This window comes from Vigna umbellata, chromosome 2 (assembly GCF_029865625.1).
Source record: "Vigna umbellata cultivar VRB3 chromosome 2, Vumbellata_1.0, whole genome shotgun sequence".
NCBI classification, from domain to species: domain Eukaryota; kingdom Viridiplantae; phylum Streptophyta; class Magnoliopsida; order Fabales; family Fabaceae; genus Vigna; species Vigna umbellata.
In genome coordinates this window covers 42,504,109-42,523,790 of record NC_142166.1, presented here as the reverse complement: position 1 = coordinate 42,523,790, position 19,682 = coordinate 42,504,109, and the positions used below count along the sequence as shown (strand labels likewise).

Genomic DNA, 19,682 nt, shown 5'->3' with positions numbered 1-19,682 from the left:
AAAAGAGAGTTGCTCCCTCCATCACTCTCCAAGTGTTCCTACACCTTTTTACTATTTTTTTGTTCCAAAAACACTCTAGGTTAATTTAACTTGTACCATTTAATTTTATTTACTTTTTTAAAACTCTAAATCTCCCTACACACCCTTCACTTTTATCTTTTTCTAATTGCACACAAACTACTCTTTGGTATCACAAAGAGTTGTGTTTAAACTGGTATCAACAAAATAAAATTAACTAATGTAAAACTTGTCAACTTTAAAATAATGACTAGTAGCAGTAGTTTAATAGTTCAGTTGTAAGAGAATGACTAATAACAATAGTTATTCGTATCGTAACACATTTTTCTGGTCTAAATATATTATCTCTACTGCTCAACCATGTTTCCGTATCCATGACCTTAGCTTTTAAAAATATATAAAATCATTTTGTTGGTGCTAATGTCTGAACCATGGAAGCCTCCGCTGCCTTCTCTCTCTGCACGTGAACACCTTTTTGGATTTTATCCAAGATACCAGTTCTAATACTTATCCCTGCCTATGATAAGCCTTACTCTTAATATTATATGATATCTTGCTAAGAATTAAGGAGTGCATGTTTGGAAAAAGAGTTTGATTTCACATGTGATTTCCGATTGAGTTGAGAAATCGTTTGTGAGATGTGGCAGATGTTAATATAAATGAAAATTGGCTTGATGCTCATTATCTATGGAGTGACTTCTTAATGAGAATATGCTATATATCTAGAGATTGATGCCCCTCTCTCGTGACTTCTTCATACAATAAAAAAAATTTTTGAATCGGATGTCGACATCTGTTTGTTGTTCAACAGATGTCGATATCCGTTCACGGATGTTGACATCCGTTTAAGAATCTAATGCATATTCAAATCCGTTTAATTATTACCGAAAGGTAAAATAGGAATAGAGAGGTGCCAGGAGCACTGTGGTGGTGCAGGAAGTAACCCTCACAATAAAAATATATTATGTCTGACTTCTTTGTAAGGTTGTATCATTAATTTATTACTTGAAGTTAACTTTTTAATATTAGTAAAATATAATATTTAAATAAATTATTAAAATATTTTACATCTCTTAATTACATATATCTATTTAAATTAATTTTATAAATGAATAATATCCTTTTTAATCTATTTTGACCTAACCAAATGTGTACATGAAAGAACCAAGATTTTGAATCGATTTTAAACTGAGATTCAATTGTAGATCTACACAAATTTGCAAATGCAATGATTCCAACATATAATTGTGGATCTGTAGTGAATAGTCGGCAACCATACTACTTCATGCCATTTTGACGGAGATTACTTCTTTGTTTGTCATCTTTCAAAAGCATAACCATATTAGAACGTTTAAATGTTTATTTTAAGAATTGAAAAATTGAAAGGAAAGTATATATTTAAATTGACTATGGCTTTAACTCTTAAGTGAAACAGAACTTTGTTAACCTTTATTATTATTCTTTGTTTGAGAGGCATTGACGATGTATGGTGAGAGAATTGAAAGCACCCGAGATACAAAGAAAAAGACAAAACTTTTAAAAGTATCACATTTATTTCGAATTTGTTGTTGGATACGGTTTTTTGTTGTCCTAATTAAAAGTATCAAACCCAAATCAGTAATCCCTTTTCTTTTTTCTGTTTTATGTCATACCCTTCAGCCAAATTGGACGCACATAAATAGCACTTTCTCAATGATATTACTCACGCATTGCAAGTACAAAGATGCCATGCATAGCAAAGCAACGTTGGTGAATTGTCTTCACTCTGATCGAAAACCGAGATAAACTCATCAACTGCACTGACTGCACCTTCCACTACCTTATACAGAATCTAACTTTTTCACTCCTGTTTATTAACCAAAGTAGACAATCTTTAACTGCCAAGCCTGATGCAGAAATACGTAAAATCACGTGTGTACATAAATGGTGCAAGAGAGGGAATTCATAATGTATATATAAGCTTCTTCTTACGCAGTTGATTCATCCATTTGGAACACAAAATGATATATTTTACAATATTTGCAATATCTTACAACTGGATATTTACAATACCTTACAAACCCAAGAATAAATTCTTAACATCCAGATTCTCGTATATTCCATTTTTTTGTTTTTCATCCTGACAAATCAGAAACATACAGCGAGAAAGTGGTTCGCATAAGAACCCTCAACTAAGATTCTGCCTTCTCTGCCTCGGCAGAACTCTATTCCTCCTAGATATACCTTTTCTTGTAAACTTAGATGTATGGATTACCTTTATGTCATTGATTGTGCCTCTGTGATTGCCGTGCTTAATGCCATTGCTTGTGAAACTGGGCTCTCCAAGACTATGATTCCTTTTACTTTTACATCTAAGATCTCTACTGATTTCAACTCTAGCATGATGTCTCCTTGGTTTCAAAGACTTCCTTAGGTGGGAGGCTTTATAGTCCCTACTACGCGAAATTGATCTGCTCATTTTTGTACGTGATGGAAAATGGTGTGAAAGGCTTTCACCTGAGTAGAATTTTTTTTTCATGTCCACTCTGACCCTTCTTATTCTCCTTGTTCTCCTGATATTGTGTAGCTTAATACACAAGAAGGTGCAAGAATACTCCCAAACATGGAAACACGAAGAGAAACATGCCCACGTCATTTTGCAAGAAGACCGGCAAAGACATCCACATATGCCCAATTTATGCACCAGATAGAAGAACAACAGAACTGCAAATAAACAGAACATACAAACCCAATTTCAGGTTCGTGTCAAGCACTGCAACAGACCATGCTGCAATCTACCAAACAGTTGAACTCACCAATGTAAGATAGCATAAATACCATGGCTAATTTCAGGATATTGGCAATGCAAAAATTTTCGATATAGCACATGAAATCCCATGTTGGTCCACACACTGAGCTGGAACAAATCCAGAGACAAATATATCAAGCATGAAGTGGAAGTGAAAAAATACATACATGAATCATAAGGAGAGTAGAATAACCCTGCGTCGTCTTACCTGCAAGACTTTCCAGAAAGAAATTCAATTGGAGAACTAAACAGTTTACCAAATGCCTGTCCTAAGCCCGAAGCAAGCGATTCAATGACGTTGCCCATATTCAAGAATCAAAGAGCTGTAGGAGATATTCATGAACAGTTAATACTATTTATTACCAATGCAAAGTATTCAGTGAGGGTTTGAGCAGAACACTTATAGGAATGCATTCAGGAAGATGCGAATAAATATCTTTGATTTGAACATAATAGCCTGTGATGTTCTCAATATCCAAACCTAATTTTGCCACAATCTATTTGCATGGTTACAACTTATAATTAATATCTTTATATTTAACATAAAAATCAAAACACATACATGTGTATATTGATTTATATCAAAGAGAGTACATTAAGAGAGACTGGTGCATTAGCATAGCAGCATCTATATGTTCTGTATGTTCTGTTTTATGGTGCATGTGTTCCTTATACGCAGTGTGTACAGTTATTGTTTCTACACTTTTGCATTTCTTGCTTTTCTTTAACTCTAACTTGTGTAAATCTAAACTAAATGAGGTTAATTAAGGGTGTCCTCTCCGTTGAAAGAAAGAAAGGACAACGGTGTTAACCCATTAACAAAAAAAAAATACACGAGTACCTGTATGTGGATGAATAGTAAAAAAATGTAACGTGATTGAACAAACAATGGAAGAAGAAAAGAAGATGAGAAAGAAGGTGGATAGGCTGCTATTGCAGAGCATTTATTCCAACATAAAAAATTACCATAATTTCTAACCACTTTATTGTCTGTCTTTGTTGAGGATGCACCCACCATGTTTTTTCCTGTTTTTTTTTCTACTTTTTTTTTAGAATCTGGGTGAAGTGAAGGTTGGTGATTGAAGGAGAAAAGTTAGTGATGAGGTTGAGAAGAAAGAAAGCGAGGGGCTATGATGGGGAGGTGGCTGGAAGATGTGAAGGGTTGATGGCCATGAAGATGTATCTGTGATGTGTTGGAGGAAATTAATGGAGATGAAGATGAATTGACGAAGAGCAGTGATGGATAATTTTGAGTGGAACGAAAGGATATGGAGACTGTTGTTTGTAATGTGATGAAGTTACTGTATGGTGTCTGTTGTTGAGTGTCAATGGAGAAAAGATGGATGGATGGTTGACCGTGAGAAAGAAAAAAGTGATGGTAATGGGTGAGTATGATGAACGAAAATGATGATGACGGAAATGCACAAATGAAGACGATGGTGCTGATGGTGAAGACGATGGTGCTGATGGTGAAGACGATGGTGATGAAGATGACAATGGAGATGAAAAGGAAGCAGTTAAGGGGTAGGGTTAAATTCAAAAACCGACCTTTTGGATTACATAAGGAGGTCCATGTAGCAAATAAGGACGTGCAGGAAACAATAGCCGTGAAAGAAAAGAACATGTATAAGCCCACTGGCCTGCTAAAAAAGGCCTGGCCCGGGAAACAAAACCCTACTTTTCAGTTTTTGCCCTCTGCTACTTCACAGTAACAGGTTTTTGCCATTGGGTTCTCGTAGAGCACATAGCAAACATTCTACTATGGCTGTGAGTACCTTCTTCTCGCTCCCTCTCTCGCTCATCATCTTCCATGCTTTTCATTCGCATAACCGCATCTCCATAATTGAGTAATTTCAATTTTCCCTTTGCTTCTGCCTCTAAGCCAATGTTGGTTGAGTATAGAAGATCACAGTGTCTGATGGATTGTCTCTTATTTTCTAATTCGTTAAAGTTTCTTTTTTACCTCGTCTTTTGCAGGCTATACCAGTTAATCCCAAGCCTTTTTTGAATAATTTGACCGGGAAACCAGTAATTGTGAAACTCAAGTGGGGAATGGAGTACAAGGGTATGGTGCTTTTTTAGGGATCGTTTTAGCTATTCTTATTTCACTGCTAAACGCTTCGTTTCGGTTTTTATTCCTTAGGTGGTCAATCACTGCTTCAATTTCATTTTGTTTATGTCTTCACTGTGTCTTTTTTCAGGGTATCTCGTTTCTGTTGATTCGTATATGAATTTGCAGGTATATATTTAAGTTAAATTCTGATGTGTTTTTGTTCCCATACAATAATTATAAGCCTCTTGTTTTAGTTTATATATATATATATATATATATATATATATATATATATATATATATATATATATATATATATATATATATATTTAATTTCTTTATATCTGAAAATTTCTCTGTAGCTAGCAAACACTGAGGAGTATATTGAGGGACAGTTTACTGGAAATTTGGGAGAAATTTTAATCAGGTAAATTCCACATTAACTATTCTTTATGTCTAGTGGTTATTGTGTTTTGCTATTACATAAGGGTGTTGTTAGACCCCTTTCGATTTTGTTGATTTTATTGAGAATTAGAAATTGTTCAAACATACAAAAGCGAGCGAGCGAGCCATGTTAGACTCTAGAGTCAAGTCACGAGGACCTGCAAAGCATTTATGCAGCACATTATGAAAATGAATTGCAGGGAAGATATGTTTTGCTGTTAGCTTTCAATTGATTGATTTGTTTTAGTGGTTGGAATTGAATTTGATGGTAAAAATAGAGCTGATAGGGAAATGGGGAGCCAACTCCTGAAGAAGACTTCAATGACCACTTATTTTTAGTACGTTTCATGATTCGAGTTTCGTTTGGAGAAAATCTTTGCCCGTATATCTATTCACATCTTTCTCCCTAATTAAGATCATTTTGTTCTGTAGAAAATTTCTTTTTCGCTAATATTCAGCGCAGCATAAGATCTGCTCAAGTTGGTATAGTGGATACAGATGCAGTGGAAATCCATAATTATGATTTGAGTGAAGAACATTTTTGGTTAGATGAGTTATAGTCTGTAGAATTGATTTTGATTAGAAGTGGGTTTCACTAATTTAATTTATATTGTAAATTATATATTTAAAAGCGATTTTGACATGATATTTTTTAGATATTGTAAAAAAAAATCTTTCTGATATAACTATAAAAGAGGATTAGTTTTCTTACTTGATATTTGGTTGCTCAGACAGTAACATGAGGTTAAGTTAATTAATATTCATGTCAACACATACAAATCGGATTTATTCATTGCAAAAGGTTGCAAAATAATCTAATAAAGTAACAAAATATTGTGTTCATCGTGTTGAAGAAGTTAAACCCAAGTATATAATCCAATCTAAATCTACTCACCGAGTCCCCGACACCAGATTACGCAGCCATAAACATTGCTCCAGTTACTGTTTGTTTACAATGAGCAAAAGCAAAAGCGATTGTTTAAAATTGAAAGTTAGATATTCCTATATGTAGAATATCTCATCCTTTTTTATATGTATAGTATGAATATTTCCTATAATTGCTGTATTTCGACATATAGTGATTGCTATATACATATATATACATATATATGTATATATATACATATATATACATATATATATATATATATATATATACATATATATATATATATATATATATATAATGGTGTATTTCTGCCACAGCTCTATGACATATCTTCCCAGCAAAGCATATCTTCCCTGCAATTCACTTTCATAATGTGCTGCATAAAAGTTAATTTTGTGCTTTGTAGTCTTTCTTTATCCTGCGTTTTACCCATATCATGTGATTGTATTCATATATATGGTGGAACTATAAATATTTTTCAATAGTAGCATGCTATAGAGGTGTAGTTGCCCTAGCCACACTATATGCACTGCCGTCGTGTTACATTTCACTGTATCAGAAGGATATATGATGGAGATATTTTTGATTTAATTTTGAGGTACTGAAATGGTTTCAGCTTGTAGAAAACTCTTTCAAAGTTTATTACTATATACCTCACTTGTCTTCTCTTCTACCTTGCGACTGTTGCACAAACCCAATGCAACTCTCTGGCAATCACTATGTGACCCTCTGATGATATTCTCAGGCAATCAATGCTGCAGCTTGCTAGTTTTTATTTTTTTATTCTTTTTTTTTAACTTCTTTGTCTTATTCTCATTTTTTTTAGTTATTTCTTGTAAACTTGTCCTCTTATTCTCATCAATCTTCGTTTTTGCTCTTAATGTTCGATCTGTCCCTTCTTTGTGCCATCAAAAACTTGTCCTCTTTCTCTCTTAATGTTTATTTATTGGAAACTTGTCTTATTTCATTGTTTGCATTTCTAGATGTAACAATGTTCTCTACCTTCGAGGAGTCCCAGAGGATGAAGAAATCGAAGATGCCGCAGAAGACTAGATTGGTCGAAATTACTAATTGTAATGGCAAACTGAACTAACATTCGTTACCTGCTTTTGTATCTTGGGTGTATGTTTTTGTAGTTATGTTTTGAATCAATGATGACACCCTCGTGAATATTGGGATGCCTATGTGAAAGTTGTTAGCAATCCTTCATGTGATCCTACAAAAATCTGTTTCTGCACCAGGTTTTTATACTATTACAATACGAGTAAATAACTAATTTGATGTTATTATTATCATTCGTTGTCAACATATACCGATGAATAAACAATTCTTTGTTAGAAATAGCTAACATTCTTATTGTCACTTCTGTTAGGTAGTTCAACTTTTAACTGGCATTAAAGGAAGTTCAACCATAATACATTATCACCGGGGCACAACATTATCAATAAAGGCCAAAGTATAATTGAATTAACAATATTTATGGCGGTAAATTAATGAATTCTTCAAATGTAAAGATAATTTCATCTGTATTCCTAAGATATAATTGGATGCGATTTTGTTCTATGAAATTACAATTTAATATTATTTTAGTTCTTAAATTTATACCTTTCATTCATTGTAGTCCTTAAACTAAGGACTAGAATTACCACTATACGACTTTATTAATACATTTTTCTCTTGAATGCAAAATTGGGTAGCGTAAGTGCCAAACTAATGCCAATCATTTCCTATTTTCTCTTGTAAGCAAAGTTGAGTCTCACTGTAGAAGTGTTTATTAGCCGAATAAACTAATGACAACTGAAAATATTGATTTTAAAAATCATAAGAACGAAGAAAACTGATCTGATAAAAAAAACCTGAAAATCGGATTATTTAAATTGAATTAAACCAGTTTTGATAGCAACTGACTCCACTTTCAATAAACTTTTATATTTATATATCTTGAATAAGTTTTGGATGATCAATCTTTGTTTTAAGTATGTGATAATTTTTTCTTAAAATGGTGGTCATATAATTAACATTTTTTTTGTTTAAGTTTAATTTTAAATTTCATTCCTTATCGATATTAACATGATATATCATTAAATAATTAAAAAACGTATTGTTTGTTGTGACAAAAAAAAATCTAAACATATTTTAAAGATTAATATTACTCAATCGAAACATACTGCTGATTTTTTATAAAAATTTAATTTGAATTCTTTTGTTAAGAATGATGAATGAAAGATATCGTGATATTCTTATTTGCTTGGTGATAGGTTTTAAAATAATTACGACTAAAAGAAATTTTGTGTTATCACTTGGTTCAAAAGAATACATCTTTATCATTTAAATTTTAAAGTAAGCAATACAGATTTTCACACAGTTGATAATTAATTTTAATTTATATTTATGTTATGATTAAATAACTATTAATTTTCATTAAAATAACATGTTTTATTTGTGAGATGAGTTTAAAGGCAGTGTATTTGAGTGATTATAAAATTATCCTCCGACCGTAAATGTCATAATAAATATTTGGCTTAATATCATTTTTTTTTTATATTTGTGAACTTTGTTTAATATGAAACTTATTTGTTTTTTTTAATGTTCAATGTAGTTCATAATTTATGTTTAATTTGATTTTTTCGCTGGCGACGTTTAAATCGTTAATAACTTTCACATAACAAAAACAAAATGAGTTGTCACATAATAATGCTTACAGTAGTGGACTAACATCATCATCTCGCCATGTCATCATCATCTTCCCCAAATCAAAAATCCTAACTTTTGTACGAGAAAGAGTATGGTGCACGAGAAAGATGATATAGGTTGCGCAACCTATTGCGATAAAAGATCTCTGCTTCGAATTAGGAGTTAAACGCAATTTGCGCGAGTTAAGGTTTGGTTCAAAAATATTCGTGATTGTTACGCGAACTAAGGTTAATGTTCGAAGCAAGTTTGGGAATTTTGGGTTTTCTGCAGGTTCAATGGTTTTGTGATTTTTGGGTTTTCTGAAAGTTCAGTGGTTTTATGATTTTTGGGGTTTCACTTTACAGGTTTTCGTGAAGTTGGAATTCTTTAGTTCACGGTGGAGAAGATTAAGATGGTGGTTCTCACAGTGCATAACAATTTGGGCTCGTGGTTTAGGTCTGATTCGTTGTAGCGAAAAGTTTCTTTTGCATATTGGGTTTTCTTGGTTGATTCGTGGTGGCTTGTGCAGTTGCTAAGGGCGAAACTCATGGTGGTCCGACGACGTGGAGAAGATGATGGCCTGAGTATGATGTACGGCGGTGCACTGATAGAAGGAAAATTAATGATTTTGATTTGGAGAAGATGGTGATAATTTGGTGAGATGCGTGATAGGTCATTCCATTTTTTTACATGAAATATATGCAGTTAGCAATTTAAACGGCGTCATCGAAAAAACTCAAATTGAACATAAATTACAAAATTATGATTTGTATTTAACATTCGAAAGAAAAATGAGTCCAACAAATATAGGAACAAAAAATTATATTAAGCCTAAATATTTCAAACTATTAATTCACAGTTATATCTATATTTTACTTGAAGATCTCTATTCTAAATAAATAAAAATTCAAAATCTATAGATAAATCATAAAAGTTCATGGTTTATTTTATGTTAAACTTTATTTTGTGTTACATTATTTTGTAATTAATAAACTGAATTATTTTTTATAAGATTATAAGTAAAATTTTCTCTAATTTCTTTTACAAATCTAATAATTCAATTTATAAATTATATACCTTCTAAACTAAAATGTAACACTTTAACTAATCACTAAATATATTTTATTACATTTTTTTATATAGTTATAATTATACATTGGTGATTGTGAAAGGGTCTTTAACGCTGTGTTCACTTGAGGGTGAGTTATTGTTTACACATTTTCGGAAGCGATGAATGGAAGACAAAGACGTGTTCACTTGCAGCTATTTGCGCAAAACGATTGCAGGTGAATTGCAGGATTCGTTACTTTTTAATCACCCACGAAAGAGACGAGATTTGGAGGGATCCAAGTGAAAAAGTCTCATGTGTCCCTATATAAATATATAATTCCACTACCAATCTTCGTATGTTAATATATTCTATTCTACCTAACAAGAATCGATTCCAACCATTATAAAATAAGAAAAGAAGTTCGGTGCACTGTGCACTCATGAGAGGAGTTACTAAAAGTGAAAGTGAATGTTGAAGAGAGTGAAAGTGAATGTTGTAGAGAGATTCTTGAGGCCTTTGATGAGTTGTTTCACACAGGCATTGCATAGGAAAGATTCGCCATTACTCACAGTACACACACAATGACATTTTGAATCACTTTTGACCACCGAAGAAGCATTAATATGTGGTTGGTTTGTGGTTGTTGTTGTCTTAATTGAGGCAGAAGTTGGAGTTGGAGCATTGTGTTGTGCAAGTGAACGAAGGAGCTTTGTCTACAAGTGTGTTTAGTTGTGTATTGTTTGGTGCGTTGAGTGCGGAGGAAGAGAGAAAGCAAAGGTTAGTATGATTGTAGTTGTTTAGGAAAGTATTTATTAGTTTTTTACGTTGCAGGTTGGTGGTAGATGAAGAAGATAAGGTTGAAGGGCAGCGGATGACGAAGAACGAAGTGGTTGATGAAGAACACGAAGTTGTGAAGATGGAGAAGATGCTGGAGAAGATGAAGAAGTGAAACCGTATTCGGTTCCAACACGTCGTATTCAGTTACAAGCTTCCGAAGAACAAGAAGGGAAAGCGTATTCGGTTCCTCCATTTTGCAAAGTTGGTGTATTCGATTCCCAGGTGTGTATTCGGTTACGAAGGGTTGAGCTATGGACGTTGCAGCTTGTATTCGGTTCCATACAAGGTGTATTCGGTTCCCTTGGAAGATTTTGGTTGCTGCTTGTTGGCTTGGTGGTTATGGCACGTTGATGTTTGAGGAAGGTGGAGGTTGCAACGATGGTGGTGTACGCATGTGACGAAGGTGCTGGCTGTAGCGTTTGGTTGGAACATTGGTGGTGGAAGTGCCATGATCCGTGATGTTGGAGGAAGTAACACACATGCAATGGTGGTTGAAGCAGTGGACGAGCTGTCCGTGATGATGGAGGATGGAGCGACCATATAATGGTCGTTGAAGCAGCGGCGAAGGTGTCCGTGATTGTGGAGGATGCATTGGCGATGCCACGACCATTGAAGCAGTGCACGAAGCTGGAGGATGCCCAGATAACATGCAGAGAAGAGAGTAGGATGTGGAGGTGGTGGTTCAAATATGAGAACCCCTAACCATTTGTTTGTGATGAAGGTGTTGAGTGGAGTTGTTCGAGTTGTTGGACGTGTGATATGAACCTGGTGAACGTTAAGCGTGAAGGTGCGAAGGTGGCGCGTGGTGGAAGTTGATCAAGCAGTTTGATTTTACTTGGTATTTTTCAATTTCTGGATTTGGAGATTTGTTTGTTGATAGGGGAATGAGTTTATGATGTTTGTTTGTAGGTATTGTGAAGGTGGTGGAAGTGTGTTAAGCAGAAGGTTTCTTTACTTGGGTGAACATACTTTCTGGTTAATTGTGCATCTTTTTTTGGGGCAACAAAGATGATGCAGTTTTTTGCTTGAAGATTGAAGAATTTTTGTTGTTTTTTGTGCACTTGGATGTTTATTTCTCTCCACTTTTTTGATGGTATATTATAATTTAACAAAGTTATCATGAAATCATTGGTTTGGTTTAGGATCACTCTATTCTTTGAAAAACATTTGAAATTAGCATCTATCTAATTGGAGAATCTAACTGGATAATCAATGAATCTTGGACTGGTTTAGGGTTATTGAATTCTTACTTCAATCTTCACAAGTCTTCTACTTCAAATCTTCACAAGTCTTCAAGAAGTAAGTGTTATAAAATGTTTATTTTTAATAAATATCCAAATTGGTTAATATGTTATGTAAATTTTGTTGCTTTCTTTTTAATGAATATATGAATGTTATAATTATTATGTTTATTTAATATATGAATATATGATATATGAATGTATGAAGTTATGAAGTGTTCATGTTTAATGGATATATGAATGCATTAATTTAATTATAGTGTGTATATTTGTTTAAGTAAATATAGATGGAAGAAGAATTAGATTTGTCCTATTTGGACTGTGAAGATATAGATGATGATGTGGTTGGTGTAGACTTTAATATAGTCGCAATGCTACATCAACAATTGCAAATAACCACCTCATTGGCCGCACTAACAATATTATGCATTGTTGGACATGCCTTGAATATATTGAATATGTGCTCGAGTGATCCAAGTAGTGTTAGCAATTTCGTACCCGACAACCGTCGTAGGGAGTAGTTAATGTCCTACCTTGTGCATACTAATCGATGTCGCAACATTATTTGGATGGGTCCAGAGGCATTTATTAATCTTTGTGAAAGACTAAGAATATCAAGGTTAGTTAAAGACGCCATTCGCTCCACAGTGGAGGAATAAGTAGCTCAATTTGTTCATATAATTGGCCATAATGTTAAGAATCGAAGTGTCGCATTTTTCTTCCATCGATCTGGGGCGACAGTTAGCAAACACTTTCACAATGTGTTGGATGCTATTTTAAGTCTATCAACAGCTTTTAACTTAGCCATTAGGAGATGAGGTTCATCTATATGTCTTGAACAACAATCAATTTTATCCTCACTTTAAGGTACTCATTTGAATATGTCAATGAAAATGTAATTTTATCAAACGATGTTAATGTTATTTAGTTGTATGATGACTTCTTAATTCAATGTTTAGGATTTCTTAGGAGCCATAGATGGTACTCATGTTCGTGTAAGGGCGCCAAGAATAGATGCTCCGAGATTTCGTGCTACTGAGAGTGGTGTCCGGACCGCTCGTCAAGCACGTTGACAGCGAGTTGGGCCTCGTGTACAGGTTGATCTGAATCAGAATATGGAGTACATTTTAGAAGAGCCTATCTATCCGGGGTATAGGGACCCAACTCCATCATCACCTCCTCTATCTATGGATGAGTATAGTCCAGGGCAAACTCAATCTGTGACTTTCGTCCCATCCGAAGGAACTTCATCCTCACGAGGTTCCAAAAGGAAGGCACCTATGGTCGATGTAATTGATGCTCAATTTCACAAAATGTCTTTGGATCTACAAATGTTCATTTTGAAAAAATTTCAAATGCAGTCGTGTGTCAAGTCGATGCAATGGAAAATAGAAATCAAATACTACGTTCCCAAACTGAGATCCTACGTCGCACCCCGACATTCACATACACAGAGGGAGACATATATGAAATGTTGAGTGCTATGAATATTGTTGATGAAAACTTGCTCGAGCAATGTTATGATTTCTTATGTGGAACCCCCACATGTACAAAGAGGTTTATGGGACTTTCACCACACAAGAGGTGGAATAAGTTATGTAAAATGATCTCAGGTGGTGACTGTTAAAATGCCTTAAATACCTGCTGTTGTATTACTATTATACTATTAAATGTACATGTTTTGTAATTATGACTTCTTGGTTTTAAACCATCTTCAATTTTTAAGTTATGGTTATGGTTCATTAATGGTTTGTCTTGACTTGTTGTTATTATTAATATTGAATAATTTGTTATGACTTAACTAGTTATTGTTTTTATTTATGATTTTGTTGAAGTATTTATTAAATGGCCTCATCATCAACCAAAAGGCCTAGAAAAAGTCGTAAGGGAAAAGAAACCATAACTGAGCCAGAAGTTGCTACCTATGTCAGACCATCTATTGTAGAACAATTAGATCAGCGTCTGTTTCTTCAGTCACAACCATCAGATGGAAAACTATGTAGCTGATTTCTACACAAGGAATATTGTTGTTCAAAAAATTATGAATTTCGAATCATTTGTCGGTTCAAGCATATATTTTCAACATCATCTTCTATTTCAAGGAGTGGTTGAATTTCTGACATTGTCAGGCCCCTTCTATCCAAATTTGATCAATGTTTTTTATTCAAATATGAAGATTTTTGGAAATGGATATTTGCTCAGTGAGGTCAACAAGAGAAGAATTAGATTGAAACTTGCTGATTGGTTGAATGTTGCTAATATGAAGTATGAGGGTCAAAAATTTTGTTATTCAAATATGCCAAATGACTTTCCCTATGACCGGGAGATGACATTAGTTACTATGGTTAGACCAGAAATGCAGGGTCAACGTGTTAAAACGGTTGGTTCTCTGAATATTAATTATAGATTTCTGCATTATGTTATTGTGCACATGTTGACTCCACAACCTATAAATTTTGCAAAGTTATTGCAGGAGGATATCTTTATGTTATGGGTGCTTAAAAATAATATAGCTATCAACTAGCCTCATCACATCATGCAACATATGCTTAAATGCAAGACTAGTGACACACCCCTACCATACGGTGTCCTTATAACCCAAATCATGCAATATTGTGGAGTACATGTTGATGTCGATGCCAGCACTCATATTGGGACTATACATCATTTTTCAATTAATTCTTTGAAGATGTTGAATATTGTTAATGTCAACAGTGTTTGGCAACACGACGTCGGTGATGATGAAGACGAAGAACAACCACACCATCATGAGAACCCTGTGCAACCTCCTCCACAACTTTCAAATCCTAATATGATGACTCAAATGTGGGAGGAGGTGCAAGACTTGCAACACAGAATGGATGATATGGAACAAATGAGGTGCGGGTTCAGTGTATTGAAGATAACTTGGCAAACCTATCCCTCGACATGAACTGACAATTTGCTCACCTGAATCAGAATGTTAACTTAATTCTTCATCATTTAAATGATTATGTTGCTTACTATTCTATGACTGTATTACATGACTTTTTTACTTAAATTGACTTATGTGTTTGATAACTTACATTACCTATTTTTGAATTCTACTTGCTTTCACATCAGTTTCCATACTTTTTTTTATTGTCAACTTAATGAACTGCAAATTAGATGGATTCTTGAATAATTGATGAATTGGAAAAATGAATTACTCAAACAACAAGACTATGTGCAATTCTTGAACGACAAATACAGGCCATGGAGCGTCGAAATTCGCTGTTAACGGCTAGGATTCAATCATCTAATCCAACTTCAGAAGAAATTCATAACTTATTACGGACTATGAACATTCAACATGACAATTTATTCAGACAGTGCTTCGACTTTCTATCTTCACATCCATCCCATACAAGATGTCTAATAGGGATGCCAATACAATATCGTTTCAATAGATTGCTTACATACCTCACTGAAGCAACTTCATCATGATCTATTACAAATATATTTGTATGTTATTATGTTTGCACTTTTTATTTTATGTCACGTAATATTATAACTTCGTTTAATTATCGGCTCTATTCAAAATTAATAAATCTCACTTTCATAACAAATAAATTCATAGTACTTGGAACTATATTATATTACAAACAAATACTACATTTAAAAATAAATTTATTTTACTAAATTATCATTTTTTTACTTTTTAAAAAATAATTTTAATAATTATTTTTAATTTTTTACTCTTTATAAACATTTTTACAATTAAATATAACATTAACAATTATCATTTTATATTACTTTAATAACTAGAGCATTTTGGTAATATTTAATTTCTACCAATTAAACAAAATTTTTAAAAATGTCACATCAATCAAATCTTACACTAACTCTCACATACTTTACCTCTAAATCTACTCTCAATTACCTCCAAATCCACTCAAATAAACACAACAAAATTTACCCTCAAATTCATTGAATCACTCTCTCCAAATCATCTCCTCCGATCATCCTCAAATGAAACAATATAAGAGTTATTGGTGTTGAACAATTAGAAACTATAATATAAGGATTCTCGATTTTTTCTCCTGTAAATCACTGTGAATATATATATATATATATATATATATATATATATATATATATATATATATATATTTATATTCACTAATTTATTTTATGATATTTATTTTACTTTAAAGAAAAAAAAAATTATTTTTTTATCTCTTTAAAATGTCCACGAACTTAGGCGGGGCGTTAAGTCTTATTATGATTTTCATTATCTATGATGTTTCTTCTGAACCAATACATTTTTGCTTTAAAGAGAATGTATGTGTCAAAAACTTAATTATACACCACTTAAGTTTCCCTTAGATCAACTATAAAATCTTCCAATATTAATAAAATTACTTTCTTTTTTATATTATTTTTTTACATTTTTGTATGTTAATAATATTGAATACGCGAAATAATATTTTGACACAAGCTTTTAAAAATAGACTCATTTAACACAAGTTTTTAATAATAAAATATTAAATTAAGACATTAAATTAAAAACGGGGAAGTTTTTGCAGTGTGCACCATCCATAATAACTTGGCATCGTTTATAGTAAAAAATGTGAACTAAACAAAAATTAAATATTCCTTTCCCTAATAACTGTCAATCTACAACACCAACACCAACACCAAGGGAGTAACACATTCATTCACACGTAGATGCCAGCCACCGGAAACTTATACAAATAAATCAGAAATTAAACTGTACAGGTTTACGAACTCAGTAATTCCAAAAGCTAAAACTGGGATTTTAGTATTAGATTTCCCAGTTTTCACACCAAAGTGGTATCGTGGATGAAGAGAAGTCTCACAAAGTGGTAAAGAAAAATAGGTGTAACTGTGAATGATGATGATGATGACATTGATGTCTTATCTTTTGGAACTACGACTCCTTGACATGAGATCCCTGAGACCGCCAACAATCCATGTCTCTTTTGCAATATCAGAAGAAATGCCGTAAAAATCAGAGTCGTATCGCATCACCACCATCTTCTCCTTCTTTCTCCTCTCTTCCTCCATCAACGACTTTAAACTCTGTCCCTTCTTTACCATCCCCTCCCCTTTTTCTTTTCCTTTTTCTCTCTCCATATTCTCCTCTTCTTCAACATCACCACCTTCCCTCTCTCTTACCCAACTTTTCGCCGGAGCAGACCTACAACGCATCAGCAATAATGCGTTCGGAGGAGGAACCGACACCGACACAGACACGCTTTCCTCCTCATTTCCTCTCTCCTCTGTCTCTTCTCTCCGCTTCTTTTGGTTCTCTTGCAACACCATGAACCATTTCGAGAAAACAGTTCTCGATGCTTCGCTCTCGTTTTCTCCCACGCCCACGTCGTTTTCCTCCTCTTCTTCGACTTCCTCCACCTCCTCCTCATCGTCTTCTTCTTCTTCTTCAGTGGCGATGTCGGTCCCGGAGAAGGAGCCGAAGCATCCGAAGTCGAACCTTATGCTTCGCAAACAAGTCAAGAACTGCATTATCTCCTTCTTGAAACCGAGGGTCTCGGCCCAGCCGAGACGCTTCCTCTGTTTTTTGTCGGTGTGGATCTTCTCTATCTCTTCCATCACCGATTGCCAGCTCCTGCACGTCGTCGTTTTGGGCCGGACCTTGATCTGACCGGCGCACGTCACTTTGGGGGAGGTTGGTTCCGTGATTTCCGAGTCCATCGACTTGGTTTTGGTCCATAATAAAGGACTGGCTTGGCCTCCGGCGCCGCCTCTGGAGAAGGATTTCTTACGGTGGTGGTGGCTGTTGTGGTGGCGTTTGGTGGGTTCGGAGGGTCGGGCGGGGCTGCAAATGGGCTTGGGCATTAGAGTAAGATGAGCCCGAGATGGGAAACATACCAAGAGATCAGCAGAGGGCGGTGCTAGTGATAATGATTTGCCTTCTCTTCCTCTGATCATATTTTTGGTTGTTGTAAATTGTTTTGGGTTAACGTGTTTGTTGCAATGACCTTAGATCTTGAGCCTGGTTAGGAACAGTAGAGCAGTAACAGTAGAAGAAGAAGTAGCAAATACCAATGGTGGTGTTATTGTGTGGGGGGTTTTTAAAAGAAAGGAGGGAAGCAATGACAGCTTATGCAGTTATGCTTTAGCCTTTATCTAGGTGTTCTTCTCTTTTATCCATGGGTTTGTTGAATTAATTCTTATAGCGCTGCTTTTTGGTCCCCCCCTTCTCACTGTTTGAATTTGTGTCACGGGGGTTTATTTATTTAAAATAGATAATAGAAATTGGTGCTTGGTTGGGGAAATGCTTAAAAAAGAAAAAGGTTAAATGGAAAGGCAAAGCCCACGAGCCTTGCTTCATGATCCAATCATGGCCACACCTTCTGAGCCCATGCCAGATGCTTCACTTCACTCTGCATCTCAAAACTACCTAACGGCCCCTCCTTTCGAACCCACAACTTTCTGTGACAATATTTAAACTAACCAAAACCCTCCTTCTTTGCAGAGAATGAATGAATGAATGAATGAATACAGATCATTGCTTGGGGATCAGTTTGAACCCAAACCCTTTTCTCTTACTCCAACCATCATAACTCATTTTATTTCTGTAACATAGTAACATAAACACTTTCTCACCCTTTTCTTTATCTTTCTTGTCTCACTGTCTCGTACTTTTTATCTTTAAAAGTCAATATATCTAAAGAAACAAAATGATGCTGAGTGTATGAATATGATTTGACAGTAGCAAGAAGGAGTTTGCTTAGGTCTAGGTTGAAGAAAATTTTGAAGTACCTTTATTCTTTTTCTCTCCTATTATTTTTTCCTGAATGGGGAGAATGTTATCTTGCAGCCGAACTAAAGTTATGAAGGTGTGAAACGGGAACTAAGTAAAGTGAGGATATCATAATGAAGACGGTAATGCACTTGATAGCATGGGAAAAATGGTCCCCTCCAGTCATTATGCAGGTAGCACTAGGATTATAATTTTATGCTTTACCAGGACGAATCATATAATACTCTTCTTCATCTTTATCATTTAATTCATACTTGTCATCATCATATTCAGATCTTTTACACTTATATATTTACATATTCCATCTTACATCCATATAAACAAACCTAAATAACGCTTACAAAAGGTCATGCTAAGGTAACTTCCTCAACTCATACACGTGTTTCACTCTCAACTAGTATATTTCAATTATCTTTTCAATTTTGTAAAGTTACTCATCCCTGTTTCACATGAATTTTCATCACAAAACTTGCTGTTACTATATGACAATTTTCAAAATATCCCAGAAAGAACACGGAGATAAAGGTGGCCAAGATTTTGAACTAGACAAACTTTAGTGACAATTTGTGATCAATTTCATCAGGTGTGTGAAAAAATCAGCGACTACATCGAAACACCATCATCACACCGATGCTCGTTCACTCGGCAGATGTTTTTGTGTATGCAATTTTGTCGTTCATGACAAATTAAAACAGTTAACTGATTACTTGTTGCATATGGAAAGCGATATCAGGTTTCTCGTTGGTGAATATTGTATAAAATCACATGTTTCTTAAATGAAAAAATCGTGTCAAATATTTTTTTTTTGAAAATATTCGTTACCCAATACAATTTTGGAATAAAAGGAGTTCTTGAAATCTAATTTCAAGAATTTTGACTTGTATTTTTTTTCTTTTTGCTTTATTTCAAATATCAGAGC

The 19,682-nt window shown here is 34.2% G+C and overlaps 3 protein-coding genes across 4 annotated transcripts; 1 reads left to right on the top strand and 2 right to left on the bottom strand.

Annotated features, from left to right (window-relative positions):
- Positions 1-1,938: 1,938 nt before the first annotated feature.
- Positions 1,939-4,294, bottom strand: LOC124826711 (uncharacterized). The gene is made up of 4 exons (XM_047299620.2): positions 3,773-4,294; positions 3,015-3,129; positions 2,814-2,914; positions 1,939-2,721 (listed from the first exon to the last, which is right to left on the bottom strand). The coding sequence occupies exons 2-4, from the start codon at positions 3,110-3,112 to the stop codon at positions 2,186-2,188; spliced, it is 735 nt and encodes a 244-aa protein (XP_047155576.1). The 5' UTR covers positions 3,113-3,129; positions 3,773-4,294; the 3' UTR covers positions 1,939-2,185.
- A 141-nt stretch (positions 4,295-4,435) lies between these two features.
- On the top strand, positions 4,436-7,429 carry LOC124826726 (putative small nuclear ribonucleoprotein F). Of its 2 annotated transcripts, none has more exons than XM_047299639.2 (5): positions 4,436-4,573; positions 4,784-4,871; positions 5,008-5,045; positions 5,222-5,286; positions 7,176-7,429. In XM_047299639.2, exons 1-5 carry the CDS (start codon positions 4,568-4,570, stop codon positions 7,243-7,245), a joined length of 267 nt encoding a protein of 88 aa, XP_047155595.1. In that variant the 5' UTR covers positions 4,436-4,567; the 3' UTR covers positions 7,246-7,429. The 2 variants fall into 2 exon arrangements, with proteins under 2 accessions (XP_047155595.1, XP_047155601.1); XM_047299645.2 differs by having other exon boundaries at positions 4,513-4,653.
- A 9,127-nt stretch (positions 7,430-16,556) lies between these two features.
- LOC124826703 (nucleolar GTP-binding protein) lies at positions 16,557-18,478 on the bottom strand. Its single transcript, XM_047299609.2, has one exon. The coding sequence runs from the start codon at positions 17,926-17,928 to the stop codon at positions 16,894-16,896; it is 1,035 nt and encodes a 344-aa protein (XP_047155565.1). The 5' UTR covers positions 17,929-18,478; the 3' UTR covers positions 16,557-16,893.
- Between the last annotated feature and the right edge of the window lie 1,204 nt (positions 18,479-19,682).